Source organism: Benincasa hispida, chromosome 9, assembly GCF_027475165.1.
Source record: "Benincasa hispida cultivar pf3 chromosome 9, pf3_genome.v1.1, whole genome shotgun sequence".
In the NCBI taxonomy this organism is placed as follows: domain Eukaryota; kingdom Viridiplantae; phylum Streptophyta; class Magnoliopsida; order Cucurbitales; family Cucurbitaceae; genus Benincasa; species Benincasa hispida.
Genome location: NC_143486.1, coordinates 67,584,650 through 67,604,142, shown reverse-complemented (window position 1 = coordinate 67,604,142; position 19,493 = coordinate 67,584,650). Strand labels below are relative to the sequence as shown.

General features: G+C 33.6%; 3 protein-coding genes across 8 annotated transcripts; 1 reads left to right on the top strand and 2 right to left on the bottom strand.

Moving 5' to 3' along the window:
• The first annotated feature begins 219 nt into the window (after positions 1-219).
• LOC120085176 (BRCA1-A complex subunit BRE-like protein) lies at positions 220-4,989 on the top strand. 3 transcript variants are annotated; one of them, XR_005483839.2, is made up of 14 exons: positions 220-512; positions 781-871; positions 981-1,173; positions 1,265-1,355; positions 1,778-1,813; positions 1,938-2,036; positions 2,115-2,245; positions 2,338-2,386; positions 2,477-2,566; positions 2,692-2,762; positions 2,917-3,569; positions 3,928-3,993; positions 4,454-4,551; positions 4,637-4,989. XR_005483839.2 is itself a non-coding variant. In XM_039041063.2 (13 exons), exons 1-13 carry the CDS (start codon positions 435-437, stop codon positions 4,698-4,700), a joined length of 1,140 nt encoding a protein of 379 aa, XP_038896991.1. In that variant the 5' UTR covers positions 220-434; the 3' UTR covers positions 4,701-4,989. The 3 variants fall into 3 exon arrangements, 2 of the variants coding, with proteins under 2 accessions (XP_038896991.1, XP_038896992.1); XM_039041063.2 differs by lacking the exon at positions 2,917-3,569 and having other exon boundaries at positions 2,692-2,745; XM_039041064.2 differs by lacking the exon at positions 2,917-3,569 and having other exon boundaries at positions 223-512; positions 961-1,173; positions 2,692-2,745.
• Positions 4,990-8,926: 3,937 nt separating this feature from the next.
• On the bottom strand, positions 8,927-11,639 carry LOC150034026 (uncharacterized). The gene is made up of 4 exons (XM_090317405.1): positions 11,100-11,639; positions 10,682-10,819; positions 10,511-10,581; positions 8,927-9,353 (listed from the first exon to the last, which is right to left on the bottom strand). The coding sequence occupies exons 1-4, from the start codon at positions 11,406-11,408 to the stop codon at positions 9,038-9,040; spliced, it is 834 nt and encodes a 277-aa protein (XP_090173531.1). The 5' UTR covers positions 11,409-11,639; the 3' UTR covers positions 8,927-9,037.
• A 2,948-nt stretch (positions 11,640-14,587) lies between these two features.
• LOC120087230 (uncharacterized) lies at positions 14,588-17,832 on the bottom strand. 4 transcript variants are annotated; one of them, XM_039044143.2, is made up of 6 exons: positions 17,444-17,791; positions 17,212-17,323; positions 16,693-16,769; positions 16,017-16,616; positions 15,792-15,844; positions 14,588-15,381 (listed from the first exon to the last, which is right to left on the bottom strand). In XM_039044143.2, the coding sequence occupies exons 1-6, from the start codon at positions 17,645-17,647 to the stop codon at positions 15,345-15,347; spliced, it is 1,083 nt and encodes a 360-aa protein (XP_038900071.1). In that variant the 5' UTR covers positions 17,648-17,791; the 3' UTR covers positions 14,588-15,344. The 4 variants fall into 4 exon arrangements, with proteins under 4 accessions (XP_038900071.1, XP_038900072.1, XP_038900070.1 ...); XM_039044144.2 differs by having other exon boundaries at positions 14,588-15,359; XM_039044142.2 differs by lacking the exon at positions 14,588-15,381 and having other exon boundaries at positions 15,564-15,844; positions 17,444-17,832.
• Positions 17,833-19,493: the final 1,661 nt, after the last annotated feature.

Sequence of the window (19,493 nt, the reverse complement as noted above, 5' to 3'; positions counted from 1 at the left end):
TACTGATACAATATGCTGTGTACTATTTAAAGGAGATTCGGCACGTCATTTTAGGGTTTCCTTCTCCTTTAGACATTGACGATTTTGCCCTTTCCTTGTTGGGCCAGAATTTCTTACCAGGCCCATTATTGTGTTGCGTCTGTATGAGGCCCAAACTTAAATCAAGCCCATTAGCGCATTTGGCGGTTGGACTTTACCGAAGTCGCAGTTTAGAATTGCGGTTCAGTAAAACTCGTGGAGAGGGGCAGCGCTTTCTGGTTTGTCGAGCTGTTCTTTGATCGAAAATCGAGGTCTCTGTGCAGCAAGAAGGGAGTGGTGTGAATTTCTTGAGGCGAATCAGGAGTTCATTGTTGTTTCGGTTGAACTTGACGGTGGTTCTCCAGATCGATCGACGGCGACAAACCTGATAGCTTCGTTGTTCAGCTGCTACGGCCATGTCCTCCGATACTGTACCTCCTCCCATTGCTGCTCATATCAATTACCTGCTCAACCACTTTCCCCTCCCCGTTAAGGTAACATTTCGAATTCCTATCTCTTCCTGGAAAACTAAATAACAATTTCTAGATTTTCTAGCCTTTGAAATTGATGGTAACTGTGTGTAGTGGTTTGGAATTAGATCAGTTCACTGAATTGATCGGAAAGGGATGGTAATAGAGTTCTTTCTTTCCTCCACTTTTCAATTACGAGGATAGTATTTAATGTCATTATCATATGGAAATGGAAAGAGAACGGATTATTGCGTTGAACTTATCATTTATTCTTACTGTTTCGGTTATTCAGATTGAGCATATGTGGTCTGGCAGTAGACACTACCCTGGAATTATCGATAGGTTCACCTTAGTCATGCCTTACTGCCTTGAATTCGTCAAATGTAAGACCTGTCTTCCATTGTAGTTATCATGATATACTGTCAATTCTTTTCCCTTTCCCTGTACTGAATAGTTGATAGATTTACCGTAGCTAGCTGTTACATGTCGTAGGGGACATCATGTACAATGCTGAATCACCGTTTTCTGCTCCTGATATTATGTTTGGACCAGAAGACGAAAATTTCCATCCATTCACAAGTAAGGATGTTGAAGGAGATGGAGATCGTAAGTCATTACAAAACAGTCTAAGTGACTGGAACAGCAAAGATCCATCTCGGCTCACTAGCCTCCTTCAAGAACTGAGGTTTCACGGCTTTCCTGTGATGATGCCTTCTTTTCTAATGCCTTGAGTGTAACTCATCTTGAATTTAAAAGGCAAATTTACTTTCTTGAAGGGATCGATATGTGTCATACCAAAGGAAACGTGTTGAAAGTGTTGATGATGAAAGATTGAAGTTTGAACTTTGTACTATGTTATCGAGGGAGGTATTGTTCTTCATTGTAACATTTGATGGATTGTTTACTCTAAATTGGTGATCAATCACATGAGTTTATGAGTTTAAGGGGTGGGGTTTTGGGCTCAGTTTCTTGATAATATGCTCTTGCTGGTTGTCTATCGAGATGTATAAAACTATATATTTTCATCCTTGGAAATTGGAACCTGAATGTGACAATTGCTGCTGGATAGATATTTTACACATGAAAAATATTAGTGAAGAAGGTTAACCATCCTCAGTATGTTTTTTTTTTTTTTTTTTTTTTTTTTTTTTTTTTTTGCATATAACTATGTATTCCTGTATTTAGCCAAGCTTCCCTTTATACGGATATCTATCATCTCATCTTAAGAAGATTCTTTGATTTACATTGGTTAACTAAAACCGAAAGTAATTCATTATTCCTTTCTGCAGGGAATTGAAATGCATTTGAGTTCAGGTGTTGAGAAGGTAATAGTTTATAGTATATGGTTATACTTTCCTTGACTATCAGTAAATAGTTGAATACTAAGGACTCTATTCTCTCTCTCTATTCTCATACATGTGGCTTCTATGCCTTTGAACTTTAGCATAGCCAGAGGAGGTCAAATTTGCAGTGCCGCTGGTAGACATTAATATTAATAAGATGATACCTGGATGCCCGTGGAGGTATCCACAGAAGATATTCTTGCAGGTTGCCTTTAACTTTTGTCATTGAACTTCTGGTCTTTGCTTTCCTCTATTTTCCCATTCTCGCATCATTTGTTCACAGGTTTTATATCCTGTGGTGAGAAAATATGCAACTACTCCTGCTGCACCTCGTCTGAAACTGGTTTCTACGTCTGAGTTGAAGGCTCTGTTATCCATCGAGGACATCAAACTTCCTTCATGGATAGATGGAATGTAGGATACTCTCTCTCTCTCTCTCTCTCTCTATGGCTGTCAGGATTGAGTGCTAAAAGTGATTTCATTTTTCTGTTTTAACTGACTTCAAGGTGCATGGCTGAATATCTCCCCCATCTAGAAGAGAGTCTTGAGAAACAGGTTGGTTTCTTTTTTTTTTTTTTTGGTGTCAGATGACTCTCTCTGGGGTGGCCTAAAATAGGATATTTATACTTCTATCGTTTGGTGAAGGTTCTGGAGGCAGTTTCATTGATTGATGTTAGGAGAGGCTTTATAGAGGCATTGGACTCTTTCTTCGGAAGGCCTTTAGAAGCTGACCCGGTTGGATTCATACAAATTTTCCGTCCATCTTATTTTTCTTTCTAAAGTTGTTACTGAACTGTTAATTTAAGTGGTTCTGGTGGTAGATGCGGGGGACTAATGCAATGAATTTCTTTGTTTTCTAGGTGTTTTGTCGAACGGCTACAGTTATCACTGCCTCCGGAGTGTTCACATTCCTGGTATTAAGTGACCTTCAATATCCTTAATGTGGCATCCCATCACTATCAAGATTCATGTTATGTGGAACTTTTCCAATTATTTACTATTGAAAAAGAATTTTATTCACGTAATGATTCGTTGATTCTGGTGATTGCTTTTGACAGTTTTCTTTAACTCTCAACCAGAATAACTGCTTCTCCATCTTGAATTCTCGTCAAAATCTTTCCTTTTTAGGCTTTATACCCTGGTCTGTAGAGAATCAGATGTAACAATTAACTTTGGAGATGATCACTACCTTGTATCTGGTACAGTATTCCAGATCTATTGATGACAAGAATAGCCCTAAGTTTTTCCTTTCTTAGAGAGATTCCTGGAATGAAAGATCCCTCAACAACAAACGCTACAGTGGTTAATTTATTGAAAGGAAAAAAGAAAAGGAAATAAAATTTTGTAGAGAACATTCAGAGAGAGCAACACTCTTTAACTTCCGCTCAAGACCTTTCTGCATTCTTCAAGGTTCATCTATTTTCTCTAAGCTGATGTTCCCGTCAATAACGAAGAACACTGTCTGCAGTCTGTTAGAGAAGCTGACAAGCTTTGGCATATCCCAACTACCATACTTTGCTTATTAATGATAACCACTGAGAAATCTCCCCAAATCTTCGCAACAAAGTGACATCTCCATGAAACATTATCTAATTCTTCCAACGTTCTTGTGCATAAAATACGCCACCTAGACTCTGACCATAGGTGAACCTCGGAAAAGTTCATGAGGTCAAATCTGATTATGTTGACTCAGCATTACCCAGTCATTGTTTCTCCATTTTGTGTTTCAATCTTCTAGGTAATTTCGTGATTTGATTTCACACAAATCTTTCATTTGTTATCAAAGGCACAGTAACTTACAGGAACATAATATATTCTGGACTTGCAAATCTCTTGTCGGTTAATGGTTTATTACACACACGCACGCATGCACAAAGGATTCTAAATAGATTCTTTAGGTTTTAAATTCAACTGAGATAGTATGTATTGGTCTGGTAAGAAAGGGCATGAAATGCAGTTCATGTTCATTGATCGGCAACATGGTTGAATCTAGACTTGAGACTATGTGGCAGCTATTATCATCAATCTTTTATTAAAAGTTCTATTTTCTACATTTTCCTTCCCTTATGTTTCTGGGAATTTATTGTTAATGCTAGGTCCAGATCCTCATTTCAACTCAATTTCCAAAGAAGCAGCCCTCTCTGGTGCTGCAAAGTTCTCAGGTAAAGCAATTTTGTCTCGAATCTTGAAAATTCTTGTATATTTCAACTTTGCTTTCTAGTTAGATATGATCAGTGCCATAAATATTATGCTGTTTGTTTTCCATCATGTCTCCTGTGGTCGTCCAAACTCCTCTTCATATTTTTGGAAAAATTAACACACATTCCATTCTCGTTTACATTTTTTCTTAAGACTGTACATTTTGATTAATGAAAGGAATCTTTGGTAAATTAAATTTTATAAGGTTGCATCTAGAGGTGATCAAATGACATGATAGATGGTGCAATTTGTGTAACTCTATTTCCATGAATTTTTCTGTTCGTTATGAATAGGAATGACATTGTTGAGATGGCCTCTTATATTTATTAATATTTGATGGTCCTACATGTTTTTATAATAATCCACTCATGGATTATTGATTTTAAGACCCCCCCTCCCCCCACTTCTTTCAATATTTTTCAGCATTTCAACTCCCAAGGTGCACCCATCAAGTCACAGCTTATTACTGAGTATCCTTGGAGTCCTAGATGGGAGCCATTGCAAATGGCTGAACGAATTTTGTAAGTTATTTCTCTCTATCCCTCTTGTTTTTTCGTTTGCATATACGTTCACTAATCAATCATGGATTTGATTTAACATTAACAGCGAGTTTCTGGCTGATGAGGCTTTGAGTTTCAAGAGGTACTGTAATGAGGCTCAACTTCAATGATTGTGTTATGAAAACTTGGTCAACGGCAATATTCCTACCATATGACAGTACAGTTATGTATAGCTATTAGAGTAGAGTAGTAGTTCTAAATTTTGGTTTCTAGATTGATTTTGCCATCCCTTTGGAGGGCTGTATGCCTAGTGCTCCCTCGATTAGGATTACTACTCAAAGGTAAATGATCAAGAACTGATGTAAGTTTTTAACTTTGTTAAAGGATTCGAATCCAGAAACATGAGACGATCCTCAACGGGGCTAGGCATTAATCTTCATGAAAGACCATGATTTGGCATTTTGTTTGACGTTTTCATATAACCCATTAAAAAACGATCGAATTGTTGAAACTGAGCAAAATCAACTTGTCAATTCATTGTTTGTTGTTTGAGATTGGCCTTTACTCGAATAAGTTTCCCAACAATAGGGTTGGTAACGAGGTCGGGGTGGGGCGGGGGGCGCCCCCCATCCTCGGCCCCATAGGGGAAATTGTCCCCCATCCCCGCCCCCATTGGGGAAACGAGGTCCCCGTGGGGCGTCCCCCGTCCTCGGCTCCGTAGGGGAAATTGTCCCCCATCCCCACCCCCATTGGGGAAATGAGGTCCCTGCGGGGCCCTATTCGTGGCAGACTTCAACGGAAGGGAGGGATGAGCCCATCCCCACCCCCGTTGGGGAAACGAGGTCCCTGCGGGCCCTATTCATTTTGCAGACTTCAACGGAGGGGAGGGATTCCCGCCCCGTTAGGGAAACGAAGTCCCTGCGGGTTCGTTGCAGACTTCAACGAAGGGGAAGGATGAGCGAGACCCCAAATAAATTCCCGCGGGGCCCTATATATATAAATTTGATCGGGGTCAGGGTGGGGATACTGTCCCCATCTCCGCCCGTTCTCGAACGAGACCCCAAATAAATTCCCCGTCAGGTTGGGTTTTTTTGCCGACCCTACCAACAGCTACTTGGCAGTGACCTTTTCTTTTTAAAAATCTTATTCCACTGTTTCTCTTTTTTGACCTTTTTCCTCCTATCTTGTTCTTATTCCACTTTTTAACATTTAATTTTTTTTTATATAATTGTTTTAAATGAAAAAATTATTGAAAATATTTTTAAATATAACTATTTCTATAGTAAATAAACTGGTTTTTTTTTTTCTATATTTAAAAATAATCGTTTTTTTCTAACAATATTTAAATAAAATAAATATTATATAAATTTTTGTACAATCATTGTCAACCTTTCAAATGTTATATTTTTCAACTAGCACATTTTAGAGAAAATAGTTTTTTGATTTCTAAATGGAATATCAAAATTGTATGCAATCTAATTCCATGCTCATAGTTTTTGCCTATTTGCCTTTATTAGGACGAATTGTAAAATAAGATGCTATTTGCCTCTCATATTACCCTTTTTTTTATAGTATCTTATACTTGATCATTCACAAATATGTATGTAAACAAGTCATTAGGTACACTTAATCGCATCACATTAAAGTATAATATAGTGATCTTGTAAAATAGTGGCATTCTATCATAAATAAATTTCAGTATAATAATAGCATAATTCACTATTTTTTTTTTTTTGGAGTAAATATTATAATTCACTATTATTATTATTATTATGAAAGAGAGTTGTAAAATTTCTAAGAACATTTTCTATTCCATACCCTAACCTTTCGATACATTCAAATTCAATAACAATTATCCAGCCTCCTGAGTCCTGCCTTCTCTTTCTTTCTTTCTGACAATTGGATTTTCTTTGGCAAAATAAGCAAATTGTATGAACTTAAACTATCTGATAATCTTGAGTATTAGGAAAGTCTATGCTCATAATCTTGAGTATTAGGAATTTGTAAATCACTTCCCTCCATGTTTGGAAGTAATTTTAAAACGATTGGAATCACGTTCTGAAACTCAATTTTAGTAATTTAAAATGAATTCAATATTTAATTTTACAAACACATTTTTCATAGCATTAAAATGAATTCATGAAATTAATCGTGTAAGAATAAGAAAACAAATTTCCACAATTATGATCTCCATAGAAAAAGATGAACAGCCGAGTGACAAACGATTTCGTGAGAAAAACAGAGCATGCAGAGTGCAACCAAAGATCGCGATTCACAAAAGATGAAGAATCAGAAAGAAATAGGGAAGGGGCAAAAAAGCTTTGGAACATCAGAGTCATGGAAGTATGAGAATGAGCATTGCTTGCAGAATTTAAAACAAAATGTAATTGCAAGCTCCTCTTCATAATTATAGAATCATCATCTGTTCGCCGCTTTTTCGCCCACTTGCAGTATAATAATAATACCAAAAACACAGAGAAAAACAGAGGAATTACATGGTCCGAGTACGCATTTAAAAGCCATATATAAGAGTGAAAAGAAGCTTCTAGGGTTTCATTTTCACAAACCTGGACCGGCCCATTGTAAGCCCAAGCCCAACTCAAAAGTGCTGAACTAAGTTTTGTTATTTGCCGGTTAAGGAATCGACCGTTGAGATTTTGTTTTATATGGATCGACCGTCGAGATTTACTCGGTTATTACTTCCCCCGACTATTGTTCAATTACAACAATATCCATGAATAGATAAATACAGCTTTTTTTTTTCTTTTGTGAAATAATTAGCAAAAATGGACTACTATACAATCTTTATTATAAATATTATAAAAATAAATATTCATATTTGGTGTAAGGTAAAACTACATCGTACTTGTCACTTTGTCTATAAATAGTGGTATTTTGTGGATTTTAAAATCACATAAATAGGTGAGAACTCCAGTCCAAATTTTCACTAAATTTTCACAATTTTTAGTTATTTTATTTTATTATTATATTTATCTATTTATTATTATTATATTTATATCCATTGTACTCAATTTCACAACAATACTAATTTTAAAAAATGTCCCAATCTTTGAAAATTGTACGTATTAGATCTTTTATTCCTATGTTTTTTAACCATTATGCCATGCCATTATTGACCCTTTTTTTTCTTTTTTTGTTTCTCCACAAATAAAATTTGATTTTTTTTTTGTTCAAATTACAATAATTTTTACATTAGAACTAATATTAATATTTATTATCAAAGGACCATTTTTAATATATATATTTTTAATCTTTTCTAGTTTTATTTCCTCCACTATTTAGTCTCTTATTATCAAAACCACAATTTCAAATTTTTATATTCCCCCAACGGTTTTACCAATTTTTTTAAATAAAAAAATAACCAATATCCTTCTCATTTCATGACTGATAACATATTGGATACAAAATTGAAAGTTCAAACACCAGGTAAGTTGATAAACATTTTTTTAGAACAAATAGAAACAAATTTAAAAGTGTGAAGACTAAAATTGTAATGTAACCTAATAATAAGACCAAAAGGCATTTGTGTAAATTTTTGACATAGATGAAAAATTAGTCATTATAAAACATACTTATGTAGTTCTTTTCTTTCTTACCTAAAAGAGATGAGATACATATATTTGAACCTCTTATCTAAAATGAAGAGCATGTAAAATTATATTTGAGCGGACAAAAAATCAAATCATCAGCCTTTGAATATATATATATATATATATAGTTTTCTTACATAAATAGTCTAAATCATGCATAATTATATACTAATGGTTAAAATCAACTCACTTGCATATCAATTATCGTATTTCATCAGTCCATTTTGATTTTTCTGACTATCGAACTATCAATTATAGCCCTCCAACTTCCATTAAATAAAAAATCTATTAGTACATACTCTAAAAACGCTGCCCATTTTGGTGAAGAATGAATGAGAAATGATTGAGATAACAAGTGAATAAATAAATTGAAGGACTGGCATGAAACTTGAAAAAATTGCAACTGAAGTGAAAAATAAAAAGCTATAACTTTTCCATGCTTTGATGTTGTATGTATCATGTCAATTGCTCAATCATATTTTGGTTATCTTACGTGGAGTTAGAATTAGGTTTTTTCAATATTCTCGTCGAAACACACAAGCGTACTCATTTATTCTTGAGAGACATTGATCAATAGCTCGACTAGTGATTCATCTCTTTTTTTTTTTCCCCCTTTTCCACTTTGGCAAGTTTCGATTTCCACTTTATTTCAGGCATTTCAATTTTTCCCAAAAAAAAAAAAATAATCTTCTATTTCTAATTGCTCCCACTAGCTATTGAGGTCTAGAATCAGGCACAAGAACTGTAAATAGGCAAGAATATACATACACATAGTGGGAGAAAAATGGCCAAATAAGTGTCAATATCATTAAAACGTCGATGCAATGTTTTGGAACAACTAATCAGAAATTTAAAATCAGTTTCTGAATAGAAGGGATTGTTCATTTACATATGCATTAGGCTGCTCTGGGCTTCTTTTTTATGCTTCGACTGATTATAAAGTCGTCGTCTGAATCATCTTCAGAACTTTCATCTTTCGACTTGCGCTTCTTCGACAGTTTTGTCATGACTTTGGAGTCCACTTTCGTCGTTTTATCTGAAGAAACCGAAGAAGATTGGACAGTTTTCTTGACAATGGCAGTCTTCGTGACGCTCTTTACAGCACTCACAGTCTTCAATGGGGAGCTCAATTTTTGCAATGGTGCCTTCTTCTGCTTCTTTTCAAAGACTTTCTTTGCTTCTTCTTTGGATAACAAACCAGACTCCATCATCCTGCATACTCATCCATCCACACAAGGCCACAATGATAAGCATCAATAAACAACAAACTAAATCCCATTCCATTGCCACTTTGATTAAAAAAGAAAAATAGACAGTTTAATATCTTACACTCGTGAACAGTATGATCACACACAGCAAAGTATTTGTTTAGTGTACTTTTTAGCTTAAGATTGACAATATCTGCAGAACATTATGTAGAGAGATTCTGGGACTCACTAAAGATGAGATAGTAAACTAGAGAGTACTTGCCCCTTTTTAGTTCTTAGTTCATACAGAATACCAAAAGAAATCTTCCAAGGAGGAAGATAGAGTGCACTGCTCATTATGTTGTGTCGAGCTGAGGCCAGCATTGGCAACTATAAAAAAACTTCAATTTATAACTCCCTAGTTCATTACCAATGTGTACATTTGAGGATCCCAATTTATTCATCCTTTTTATCTACGTATTTAAAGCTATATGACAAAAACAACATTCCACACCTAAAACAAGAATTGATACGATAAAAAAACTCAATGTGTTGTGTACAGTTCCCCATATAGAGTTGGTTATGTACAAACAATATAGATCATCCAAACTTGTCACTGCTCCAATTCTTTCACCTTGTTGATATCTAAAATGTTTATTGAATCAATGTCTACCTTGCAGTATACAGAATGCTATAAATTTTATGTTGGTACCAGAAACTATCCGACCATCAGAATCAAATACAAATTTCAGCATATGAGTTGCTCCAATGTAACTAGGTACAAGGTACGAAGCAACGTGAACACATCTAATTATGCATTTTCCATGCTGTAGCCATCAATTTAGAACCATGAAAGAAAACTTGGAAACCTATACATGATGGGACAATCTCTATTGACAAATAAGAAACTCAACCAGTAAAAATGGTCCACTAGAGTGTTCTTAGAAACCTTAGCACACAAATAAACACTTTTGTTCTTATAACACATTAAGCAATCCATAATTTCAAACAAAACAAAACATCTTCAAGGAATCAAAACTACTCTAGCCAGCTTACTAATGCTAAGGCAACACAATCACATAGTTCATAATACCATCAAAACTATCCTCAAGTATCTTGTTAAAGAAAAAAAAAAGATAATAATAATACCATAGAAATAACAATTAGAGGCAACTTTCTTACCAAAACTGTGCCATTTCACTATGGGGAATTTGATTATGGAGGGTTTCATAGAAGATCCTCAGAGGGTCTCTCTGAATAACCAAGAGTACATGAAGAACATCAGCTAAAGATTTCTCAAACAGAAAACTGATGCAACCAAAACTAGAATAGAACATGAACATTGTATAATACCTCTTCTGGAGGATCACGCTTCTGACCAGGCAAATCATATACCTTCTTTTGCTTTGTCTCTTTTTTCAGGCTCTTCAACTCCTTCTTGGAGCTCTTACTCTTCTCCTCCTCCTTCACTTTCTTCTTCTTCTTCAATTCCTGTCTCCCCAGCCCATTAAAAAAGCAAACATGTTAATAGCTTTCAATGTACATAAAAAAGAAAATATAACATTATGAGCCCAAAATTCTGCGCTAGAAGCTTTGAAAAAATGGGGGTTTCTAACAATTGTCCAAATCCAGCATGCTAGAGATACACATTGCTCAAAATCTCCAGAGACATTCTAATAAAACTCCCTATTATTATCTTCTACATCGACTTCTCTACTTTCAGTAAAGGAAGCAAAATGCGAGAAAAAGCCAAAGAGAAAGATGTATGAACCATATCACGTTTCGTAGCAGAGATCTTTTTGGCAGGCTTTTCGTCAAAATCATCGTCAAGGAAGTTGAAACGCTCTTCTTTCTTAAGCTTGGAGCCCTTGGAAGCAGACCCAGAATCTAATTTGGGAGATTTTCCCGACCCATCTACTCCCTGAAGTTCTTCCTTCTTCGGTTTGGAGAGAAGTTTAGAAGCCACATTAAAGTGTTTCTTCCTCTTTTCCTGTAAAAGGGCACCAAGGCTGATTCCGTCATCCGATTCGTCTAGCTCCAGTTTGGCTTTCTTTATCGGCTTTTGATCCTCAGAAGACATTCTATCAACAGAAACAGTTGGGAGAAAAGACAAAGGCTTTGTTAGAGGAAATCAATGGGGTTGGTCTTTCTGGTGAAGTCTCACTGTTCTGGGCTTGGGACCTGGGACAATAGGAAACGGAAGCCGGAAGATATGCGTTTTGAGATTTTCTGATGAAAATTTTCAATAGACAGGAAAACCATTTAAAAGCCGCGAGGTACCCGACGTTGATTTTTGGATAGCTAGTGCCCTACTTCAAACTTCAAACTTCAAAGTTAGTTTTTAGTTTTACCCAATTATTGTTTTTCTACCTTTAAATTTAAATTCACTCCCAAAACTTTTATTATTACTTTTTCTCATTCTTATTATTTTTAAATTCTCGCTTTTTTAAAACCAGGAAAAAATATATTTTTGGTATGTATATTTTTAATCTAGTTTTTATTTAATCCCTATATTTTAAAATATAATACATTTAGTCCTTAAGTTTTGAGTTTAGTTTCACTATAGTCCTTACATTTCAAAATGTTTTAATTTTACTCTTGACATTTGAGTTTTGCTTCAATTTGGTCTCTATGTTGCAAAATTTACACCTAACTCGAGTATTCACTAAATACTTATTTTTCGTCTATAATATTGATTTATGTTGATAAATTAATATTCATTAAAAGAATTATAATTATTTAAGTTTCACTATTTATATCATTTCACTTCATAATTATTTTTAATTAATTAATAGAAATTGAAGTCATGGTTGAAGATGAGTTTTTAATGAAAAATTGATGTTAAAAATGTAAAATCTTGAAACCTAGGGACCAAATTGAAACAAATCTCAAATCACAAGAGTAAAATTATAACATTTTGAAACTTAGAGACTAAGTTGAAACAAAACTCAAAACTTAAGAACCAAATTTGTAACAATTGAAAACCTAAAGACTAAAGAGAAGCTACGCCAAAAACCTAGAGACAAAAAATGTATTTTACCCATAAAATAAATAATGTAAAATTTGAAGATTTCATGCTTTAGTTTCATTCAAAAGATCTCGTACTAATGGAGATGGTTTTGTTTGTTTATATATTCATGATCACTTTTTCTCCTAATCATTTGGGACTTTGTTTGCACTCCTTGTACTCTGATTTTCACAACTTATTTTGTATGCACAAATGAGCGAGAAGCAAGGAATAAGGAGTGAGGTCCATTTTTTCTAACTTATCAAGTGGGCATCGAAAAAACTGTGGAGCTTCAATTTTTCTAACTTCATCCATTGTCGTTTTGGCGAGGAGAAGATGAAGAAGAAGAACGTTCGAGCGTGATTCGTTGATATTTTAGTAATTTTATTAGGAGATGACATAAGTAAAAGGTTAAAAGACTTTGTGTTTTCTAAATCTAGGCCAGATTTCATTTTGACCTTCCATTTTGACTAATCAATTATCCAAGAATGTTATGGAATGCAATTAAAACTATGGGTTAACTAAACAAATAACTAAATTAAACATAAGTCTGAAAAATAGACAGCCGCTTTTTCTTTTAAAAAATAGCAAACTAATGAAGCAATGAGCCAACCAGTTTCTTTAAAAGAATAATATATAGAAATACCTTCTGATTGGGGAAAGCAACAAAAATACAGTATATTTGAGAAAAAAACAAAAGATATTATATAACTGATTTCAAACATGTAAATGATAAACCAACAATATTTCTAAAATAAAAAGATTAATAGTTCAAATTCAAATGGTATAATTCAAAAGGGAAAGATAAAAATTACAATGATACTGTATTTGAATAGGGAACTGCTAACAGTAGACCCACCACTTATGATAAGGGTGAAAAAAAAGGAATCAAGATCATAGGTTTAGTCCATGAAAATCGGCCGTTAAAGTATAGTTGCCATTTTTCAAAAAAAAAAAAAAAAAAAAAAAAAAAAAAAAAAAAAAGATTGGATATTTTTCAGCTCCAACTCCACGAAATAGCTAAATCATCTAAATTTTCTAAAATTATTGAGTTTGAAAACTTAAGTCTCATAAACATTATTCTTGGTTTAGACTCCATAGATTGAGATTTTTCTTTTCCTCCAATCTTATTTTGTTCTCTCTTGATGTTTTTTAATTTTTTTCTAATCAAAATCTTAATGCAGTACTAAAGGAGAGAATTCATAGCACAATGGTGCAGAAATAAACTAAAATATACTTTATCCATTATTTTTGTATAGTTCAAAAAATGGTAAATCAAACCTCCAATACCCACTTTTATTAATTGAATTAGAGACTTTTTACTTGTAATAATTTATCCATCTTTAGTTAGAAATTGGGTAGCAAGTTAAGCATAATTCAAGTGAATAAAACATATGCCTTATATACATATATTGTATAAATTTAAATCACTCGCTTCGGATATTAGTGTTGAACTAAAAAAAGAAGATAAATAGAGATTGGATTGACTCAAACTTGAACTCAAATTGTATTCTTAAGTTTGTCACATTTCTTATCCATTTATATCATGAACTTTGGGGATGTATCAATTTAAACCCTACACTAGTATTGTATCAACTTAAATCATGAATTTTGGAATTTGTATCAATTTAAACTTTAAACTAATAATTGTATCAATTTAAATCCTGAATTTTTATAAGTGTACCAATTTAAACCCTCAATTATGTTTTGTTTGCATAAATATTGTGTGAGACGTGTAATTTTATCAATTAAATCTAACTTACATAAGCGAATCAATTTAAACTTTCAATTAAGATTTATTTGAAAATTTGTCCATTCAAATTATAATCGTCAATTTTTGTTAAATTGACATCGTAGAAGTCTAATATCTATAAAAAAAAGTTATGCATTGACGATTTTCAAATACATTTCTAGTAAAGATTCTAAATCGATTCACTTATAACAATTTATAAGTTTAATTGAAAAAATTAAATGTTTTGCACGATATTTTTCAAACTAAATATGAAGGAATGTGTAAATTGATAAACTCATGAAAGTTCACGATTCAAATTGATATAAATATTAATTTATGATATAAATACAATTTCCAAGTTCATAGTTCAAATTGATACAATTATAGTTTAGGATTTAAATTGGCATAACTAAACTAAACTCTAGATAACATTAGTTCTATACACTTCCCACAAGAGTCGAACTTTTTTGGAGAATATATATGTCTACAGTTAAGGCTAATAAATAAAAGAAACAATATATTTCCTTTGCAAAGAAATGAACAATATATTTCCTTAGAAAAATTAGAAACAATATCTTTACAAATAACTACACATGACCATCCTCCGGGATTTTGTCAAGTCCATTGCATGGCTTCCATGTGTCTATTTCTGAATGCTAAACAACAAACCAAAAACAGACCTAACAGCCGCGTTATATTCTTATTTATCCATTGCTATCTGAAACAGATGAGATCAAATCTTACAAGAACAACCCTGTGGTTAGGGGAAGGTCGGTTGGGAGTTTACTTATAAGAAAAAGAAAAACCAAGTCTTCCCTCTCCCACATTCACCATTTGCGTCTATCAGATTCTGTGTCTATTTTGCAGATCGTTACACCAAACAGTAAAACAAAAGCTTCTAACCTGAAAAGACCATGAGTTGGGTGGTGGAGGAAAGAGGTCCTGAATGGAAGCATGGATGGGCTGAGAGAAAAATGGCTTCCATGTCTCTCCCGCCCATGCCGCTGGTTGCATTTCTCGGTGTCGTCGTTCTTTTGCTTTCTTTTCAGTCTCAGCAGATGGTGTTCGACTTCAAGCTATTGCTTTTGGCTTTGCCATTTTTGTTGATCTTTGTTGCAAATTCTGTTGCTGTGTCTGGTACAGTTGGTTCTACTGTCATGAGAACTAAGAATAGGTCGGCTCAGGAGGCCGAGAGGACCTCACCTTGGGGCGTGGCGGTGTTGCTGTTTCTGCTGCTGATATTGCTGTGGAACCGTCCTTACTATAGGTCCAAGTGGTCACCTCCGTCTTAACTGTCCAGCACCGATGTGAAACCTACCTTAATGTATCAGAAATAGTATATAGGAAAAATACTTTGAAAAGATTCACGAGTACGGTGTAAAATGTAGTTGCAGTTTTTTGTTTTACAAATAAAAAGTTTTGGGAGGTTGTCTATTCTATAGAGACTAACGACTTATATCAACATGCCCACAATACTACAATTCTGTGTTGAAAAATTTCCTAAAACAGACATTCTGATTGATAATTTAGATAGATTACATTGGATTGATACACAACCATTTTCATCTTTCAGCAACAGCAATATTACATTACTATTAACACACAGCTAAATTAAACAAAATACAATCAGAAGGCAATGGTAATTGACATCATACACAAACTAGCAAGTCTACAAATTGATTTCGTTCTTCAGTTTAGGGACCTTGAAACTAGAGGTAAACAACCTTGGAGTTCCTGGATCTGAAATATCATCAGCGCCTCTCTTCTTTTGGTTTCCCTACCCAGGGTGAAAAGTTGAATTAGAGTTAGAATTTTAAACTAAACTACAAGACAAATCAACAAATAACCATGGTCTTCAACTTTCCATATGAACACACAAAAAGTAAAAATGTTCAAAATCAACACCATTATTTACATATGTAATCACATATTATCATTAGTCTACTTACCGAATGAGAAGGTTGTGCAGAAGATGTGCATTTGTTGACAGTGACATTACTTCTGTTCTTCGTGCCATTTTTGCCTCCCAATCTAGATGGCCTACTTCCTGCCTTGCATGGGTTCAGCACAGGTGTGGCAGTTGCATTCAAAGACTTCCTTTGCACTTCTAAGTCATGTGAGAGTCTGGAAATTTCGTCTTTTAATTTACATGATTCTGTTTCCATATTCCCCACTTGGTTTCTTAACGTTGCAATAACACCATCCTTCTCATTGTTTGAATTTTGTAACTGTTCCAATGTGGCTAGAAGTTTCTCTATCTTTAGGTGTGCACGTTCAAGCTCTGACTGCTTACTCTTCAATTTACTTGAGAAATCATTCTCTATAACATTATACTGGTTCCATACAAATTTCTTCTCGGCCACCAGTGCAGACACCTCCAAACTCTTTTCTGAGGCAAGTTTTTCATACTCGCACCTTAACCTCCTTACTTCACCTTCCAATAGCTTAGTAGAACGTCTCACTTCCTCTGTATTTCCAAATGTGGACAAAACACATTCTCTTCCACCATTTGCCTCAGTTGGTTCTGATGCACTTATCAAAGAAGATTCCTGCAACCAGAGACAGAAGATTAGAACTTGTCCCAATACTCTGAACCAGAATTATAAAGAAGCCCATGAACCATACTTGTAGATTGGAGTTTTTATGAGAGATGAGATCGTCAAAGAAGGATTTGAAATCTTCCAACTCAGCTTCTGAATGTTCTGCATTGGGAAAATGTAAGCCAGTATATTACTGTCAGATCTGAGAATCCCAACATTGCCAAAGGTATCAACGTTCGTATAATTCTTCTTACTGTAATAGCACAAATTACAGTACAGCAAATACAAACAAGGGTTAATCAAAGTATTTTAAATCATATTCCAATTAGAGAATTTTTTTCAACGGAAGTGGCATCGTGAAGTTGAACCTTATTCCACATTCAATCACCAAATCGTTGTCACACTGACTTTGTTGTTAATGTATATAAACGAGCGTCCTATCCTTGAACTTACTTAGTGTCGTATTTCGAATTACATTCCTTGAAATCTGACTAAAGAACTTAGGGAAGTGAGATTGCGCCAATGAGGCATTATGAATTTCCTCCTTCCAATGCTTTAACAATTCATAACTTCAAATGATTAAGAGGGGAAAATAAACAAAAACCTATTTTCAATCGGTAGAGATAGAGCTCCGTCTGCTTCATTCCAGTGAGCAGATCTGATTTCGAAGCTTGAAGTGAGCGTTCCATATCTTGCAATAACAACTCATCCTTCATCTACCCAAGAAGCAATTTCCAAAATTCATCAGAAACCCTAATTTTCAGAAGAAAGGGGGAAGTTCCAATTCCATAATTAGACGAAGAATTTCACAAAATTGCAGAGCTATAAAAAGGCACCTGAGAGATATGGTCCTCGTAAAGACGAAAATCAGCGACCCATCGTTCGTGCTGCATTTTAACGCGGTCTTCGAGAAGTTTTCGCTCGCCGACGAGTGTTTCGAGCTGATTTTGTTGCATCCGCAGCATTTGTGTAAGACCATTGAAGATTTTGCCCCAATTTCGCCGTTCAATCGAAGCTTGTGAAGTATCGTTCTTTCCCATTCCGATCCACAGAACAGGAACGAAAGAACAAGAGAACAAGAGACGGAGTTCGACGGTGAATAAAGTGGCCGTTGGGAGAAATTGCTTTCCACGGCCACGACTGGCAACGGTCGATTTTGGCCCAATGGTTGAATAATGTTTGAAATTGCCATTTCATCTCATTTTTGGTTTTTGGGCTTTTAATTGATACATGGCCTTTGGAATACATTTTTTAAGAATTCAATTGATTAAGTTATTTACCACTCAAAATAGTTTTCCACAAATATTTAGATAAAAATGAATTTTAAAAAATATTTTTTTCACAAGTCAATTCAAATGGTTCTAAATAGTCATGAATGGTAACTATAAACGGTTACCGACTAAAATTGAGTGACTAAATTATTACTTTCATGAAAATTGACCATAAAAAATGAATTTTAACAATTGTACTTGTTGTTTTCATATTTTCTAGTTAGACATTTGAATTCTTAATCAAATTATTTTTAAAAAAATAACAAATTTTTCTTCCTTTAAATTTTGGTTTGATTTTTAAAATCATTCTTAAAAGATAGATAACATAGAAATGAGTAGACGAGAGTGATGTTTATAAGCTTAATTTCAAAAACCAAAAACTAAGGTCTCATTTCATTTGTTTTTTATTTTTCTTTTTGAAAATTAAGCTTACAGAAAATACCTTCACCTCCAATTTTTTTTATTTTATTTATTATCTACTTTTTACTAATGATTTAAAAAATCAAACTAAATTTTGAAAACTAAAAAAGAATCTTTTAAAAACTTATTTTTGTTTTTTAAATTTGGAATTCAACCATTATACTTATGAAAGATGTAGATCATTACAAGAAATTGGGAGAAAATAGGTTTAATTTTCAAAAACCAAAAACAAAAAATGAAATGGCTAAGAAATGAGGTCTAGATAGTTATCTTTTAAGTTTTCAAACTTATCTTTTTAGGCTCCGTTTAGTAATTTTTTTTTTTGTTTTGTTTTTTAAAATTAAGTCTATAAACACAACTTTTATCTTCAAATTTCTTTATTTGTTATCTACTTTTCACCAATGGTTTAAAAAATTGAGTCAAATTTTGAGAACTAAAAACATTAACTTTCAAAAAGTTGTTTTTGTTTTTGAAATTTGGCTAAAAATTCAACCATTATAGTCAAGAAAGATGTAAATCATTATAAGAAATGTGAGAGAAATAGACTTAATTTTCAAAAACTAAAACAAAAAACAAAGGCCTTGCCTGGTAACCATTTTGTTTTTTGTTTTTGTTTTTGAAAATTACGTCTATGAATACTACTTCTACTTTCAAATTTTTTCGTTTGTTATCTATTTTTTACCAATGGTTTAAAAAACCAAGCCAAAATTTGAGAATTAGAAAAAGTAACTTTCAAAAAGTTATTTTTGTTTTCAGAATTTGGCTAAAAAATAAAAAAAAAAACCAAACGGGCCCAAATGATTATCAAATCCGATCTAAATGTACGAGGTTTGAAAAATCTCTTTTACTACTTTACTATTAGCAATTCTTTTTGGTCGTTTTATGTGCTTTATGTTATGCAATGTTGGTTGTACATTTTTTTATCTGTTTTTTTTAATTGATGTGATATAAATATATTGATTTTATATTTTTTTAAGTGAGTGATATTATTTCTTTAGTTTAAAATTAATTTGATCAATTATGTCAAAAACTATGTCAAATAATTACAATAGTTTTGTTGGCATTCGAATCTCGCACATCTTTTGTCGTCGTCGTGGGTCTTTTATGGGCTTGACTTTGACTCGCTTATCTAGTTTGTTCTCGTTTTTCTAAAAGATATTCTTAAGAATTTATCGGTTGTATCACTGAGTCTCTA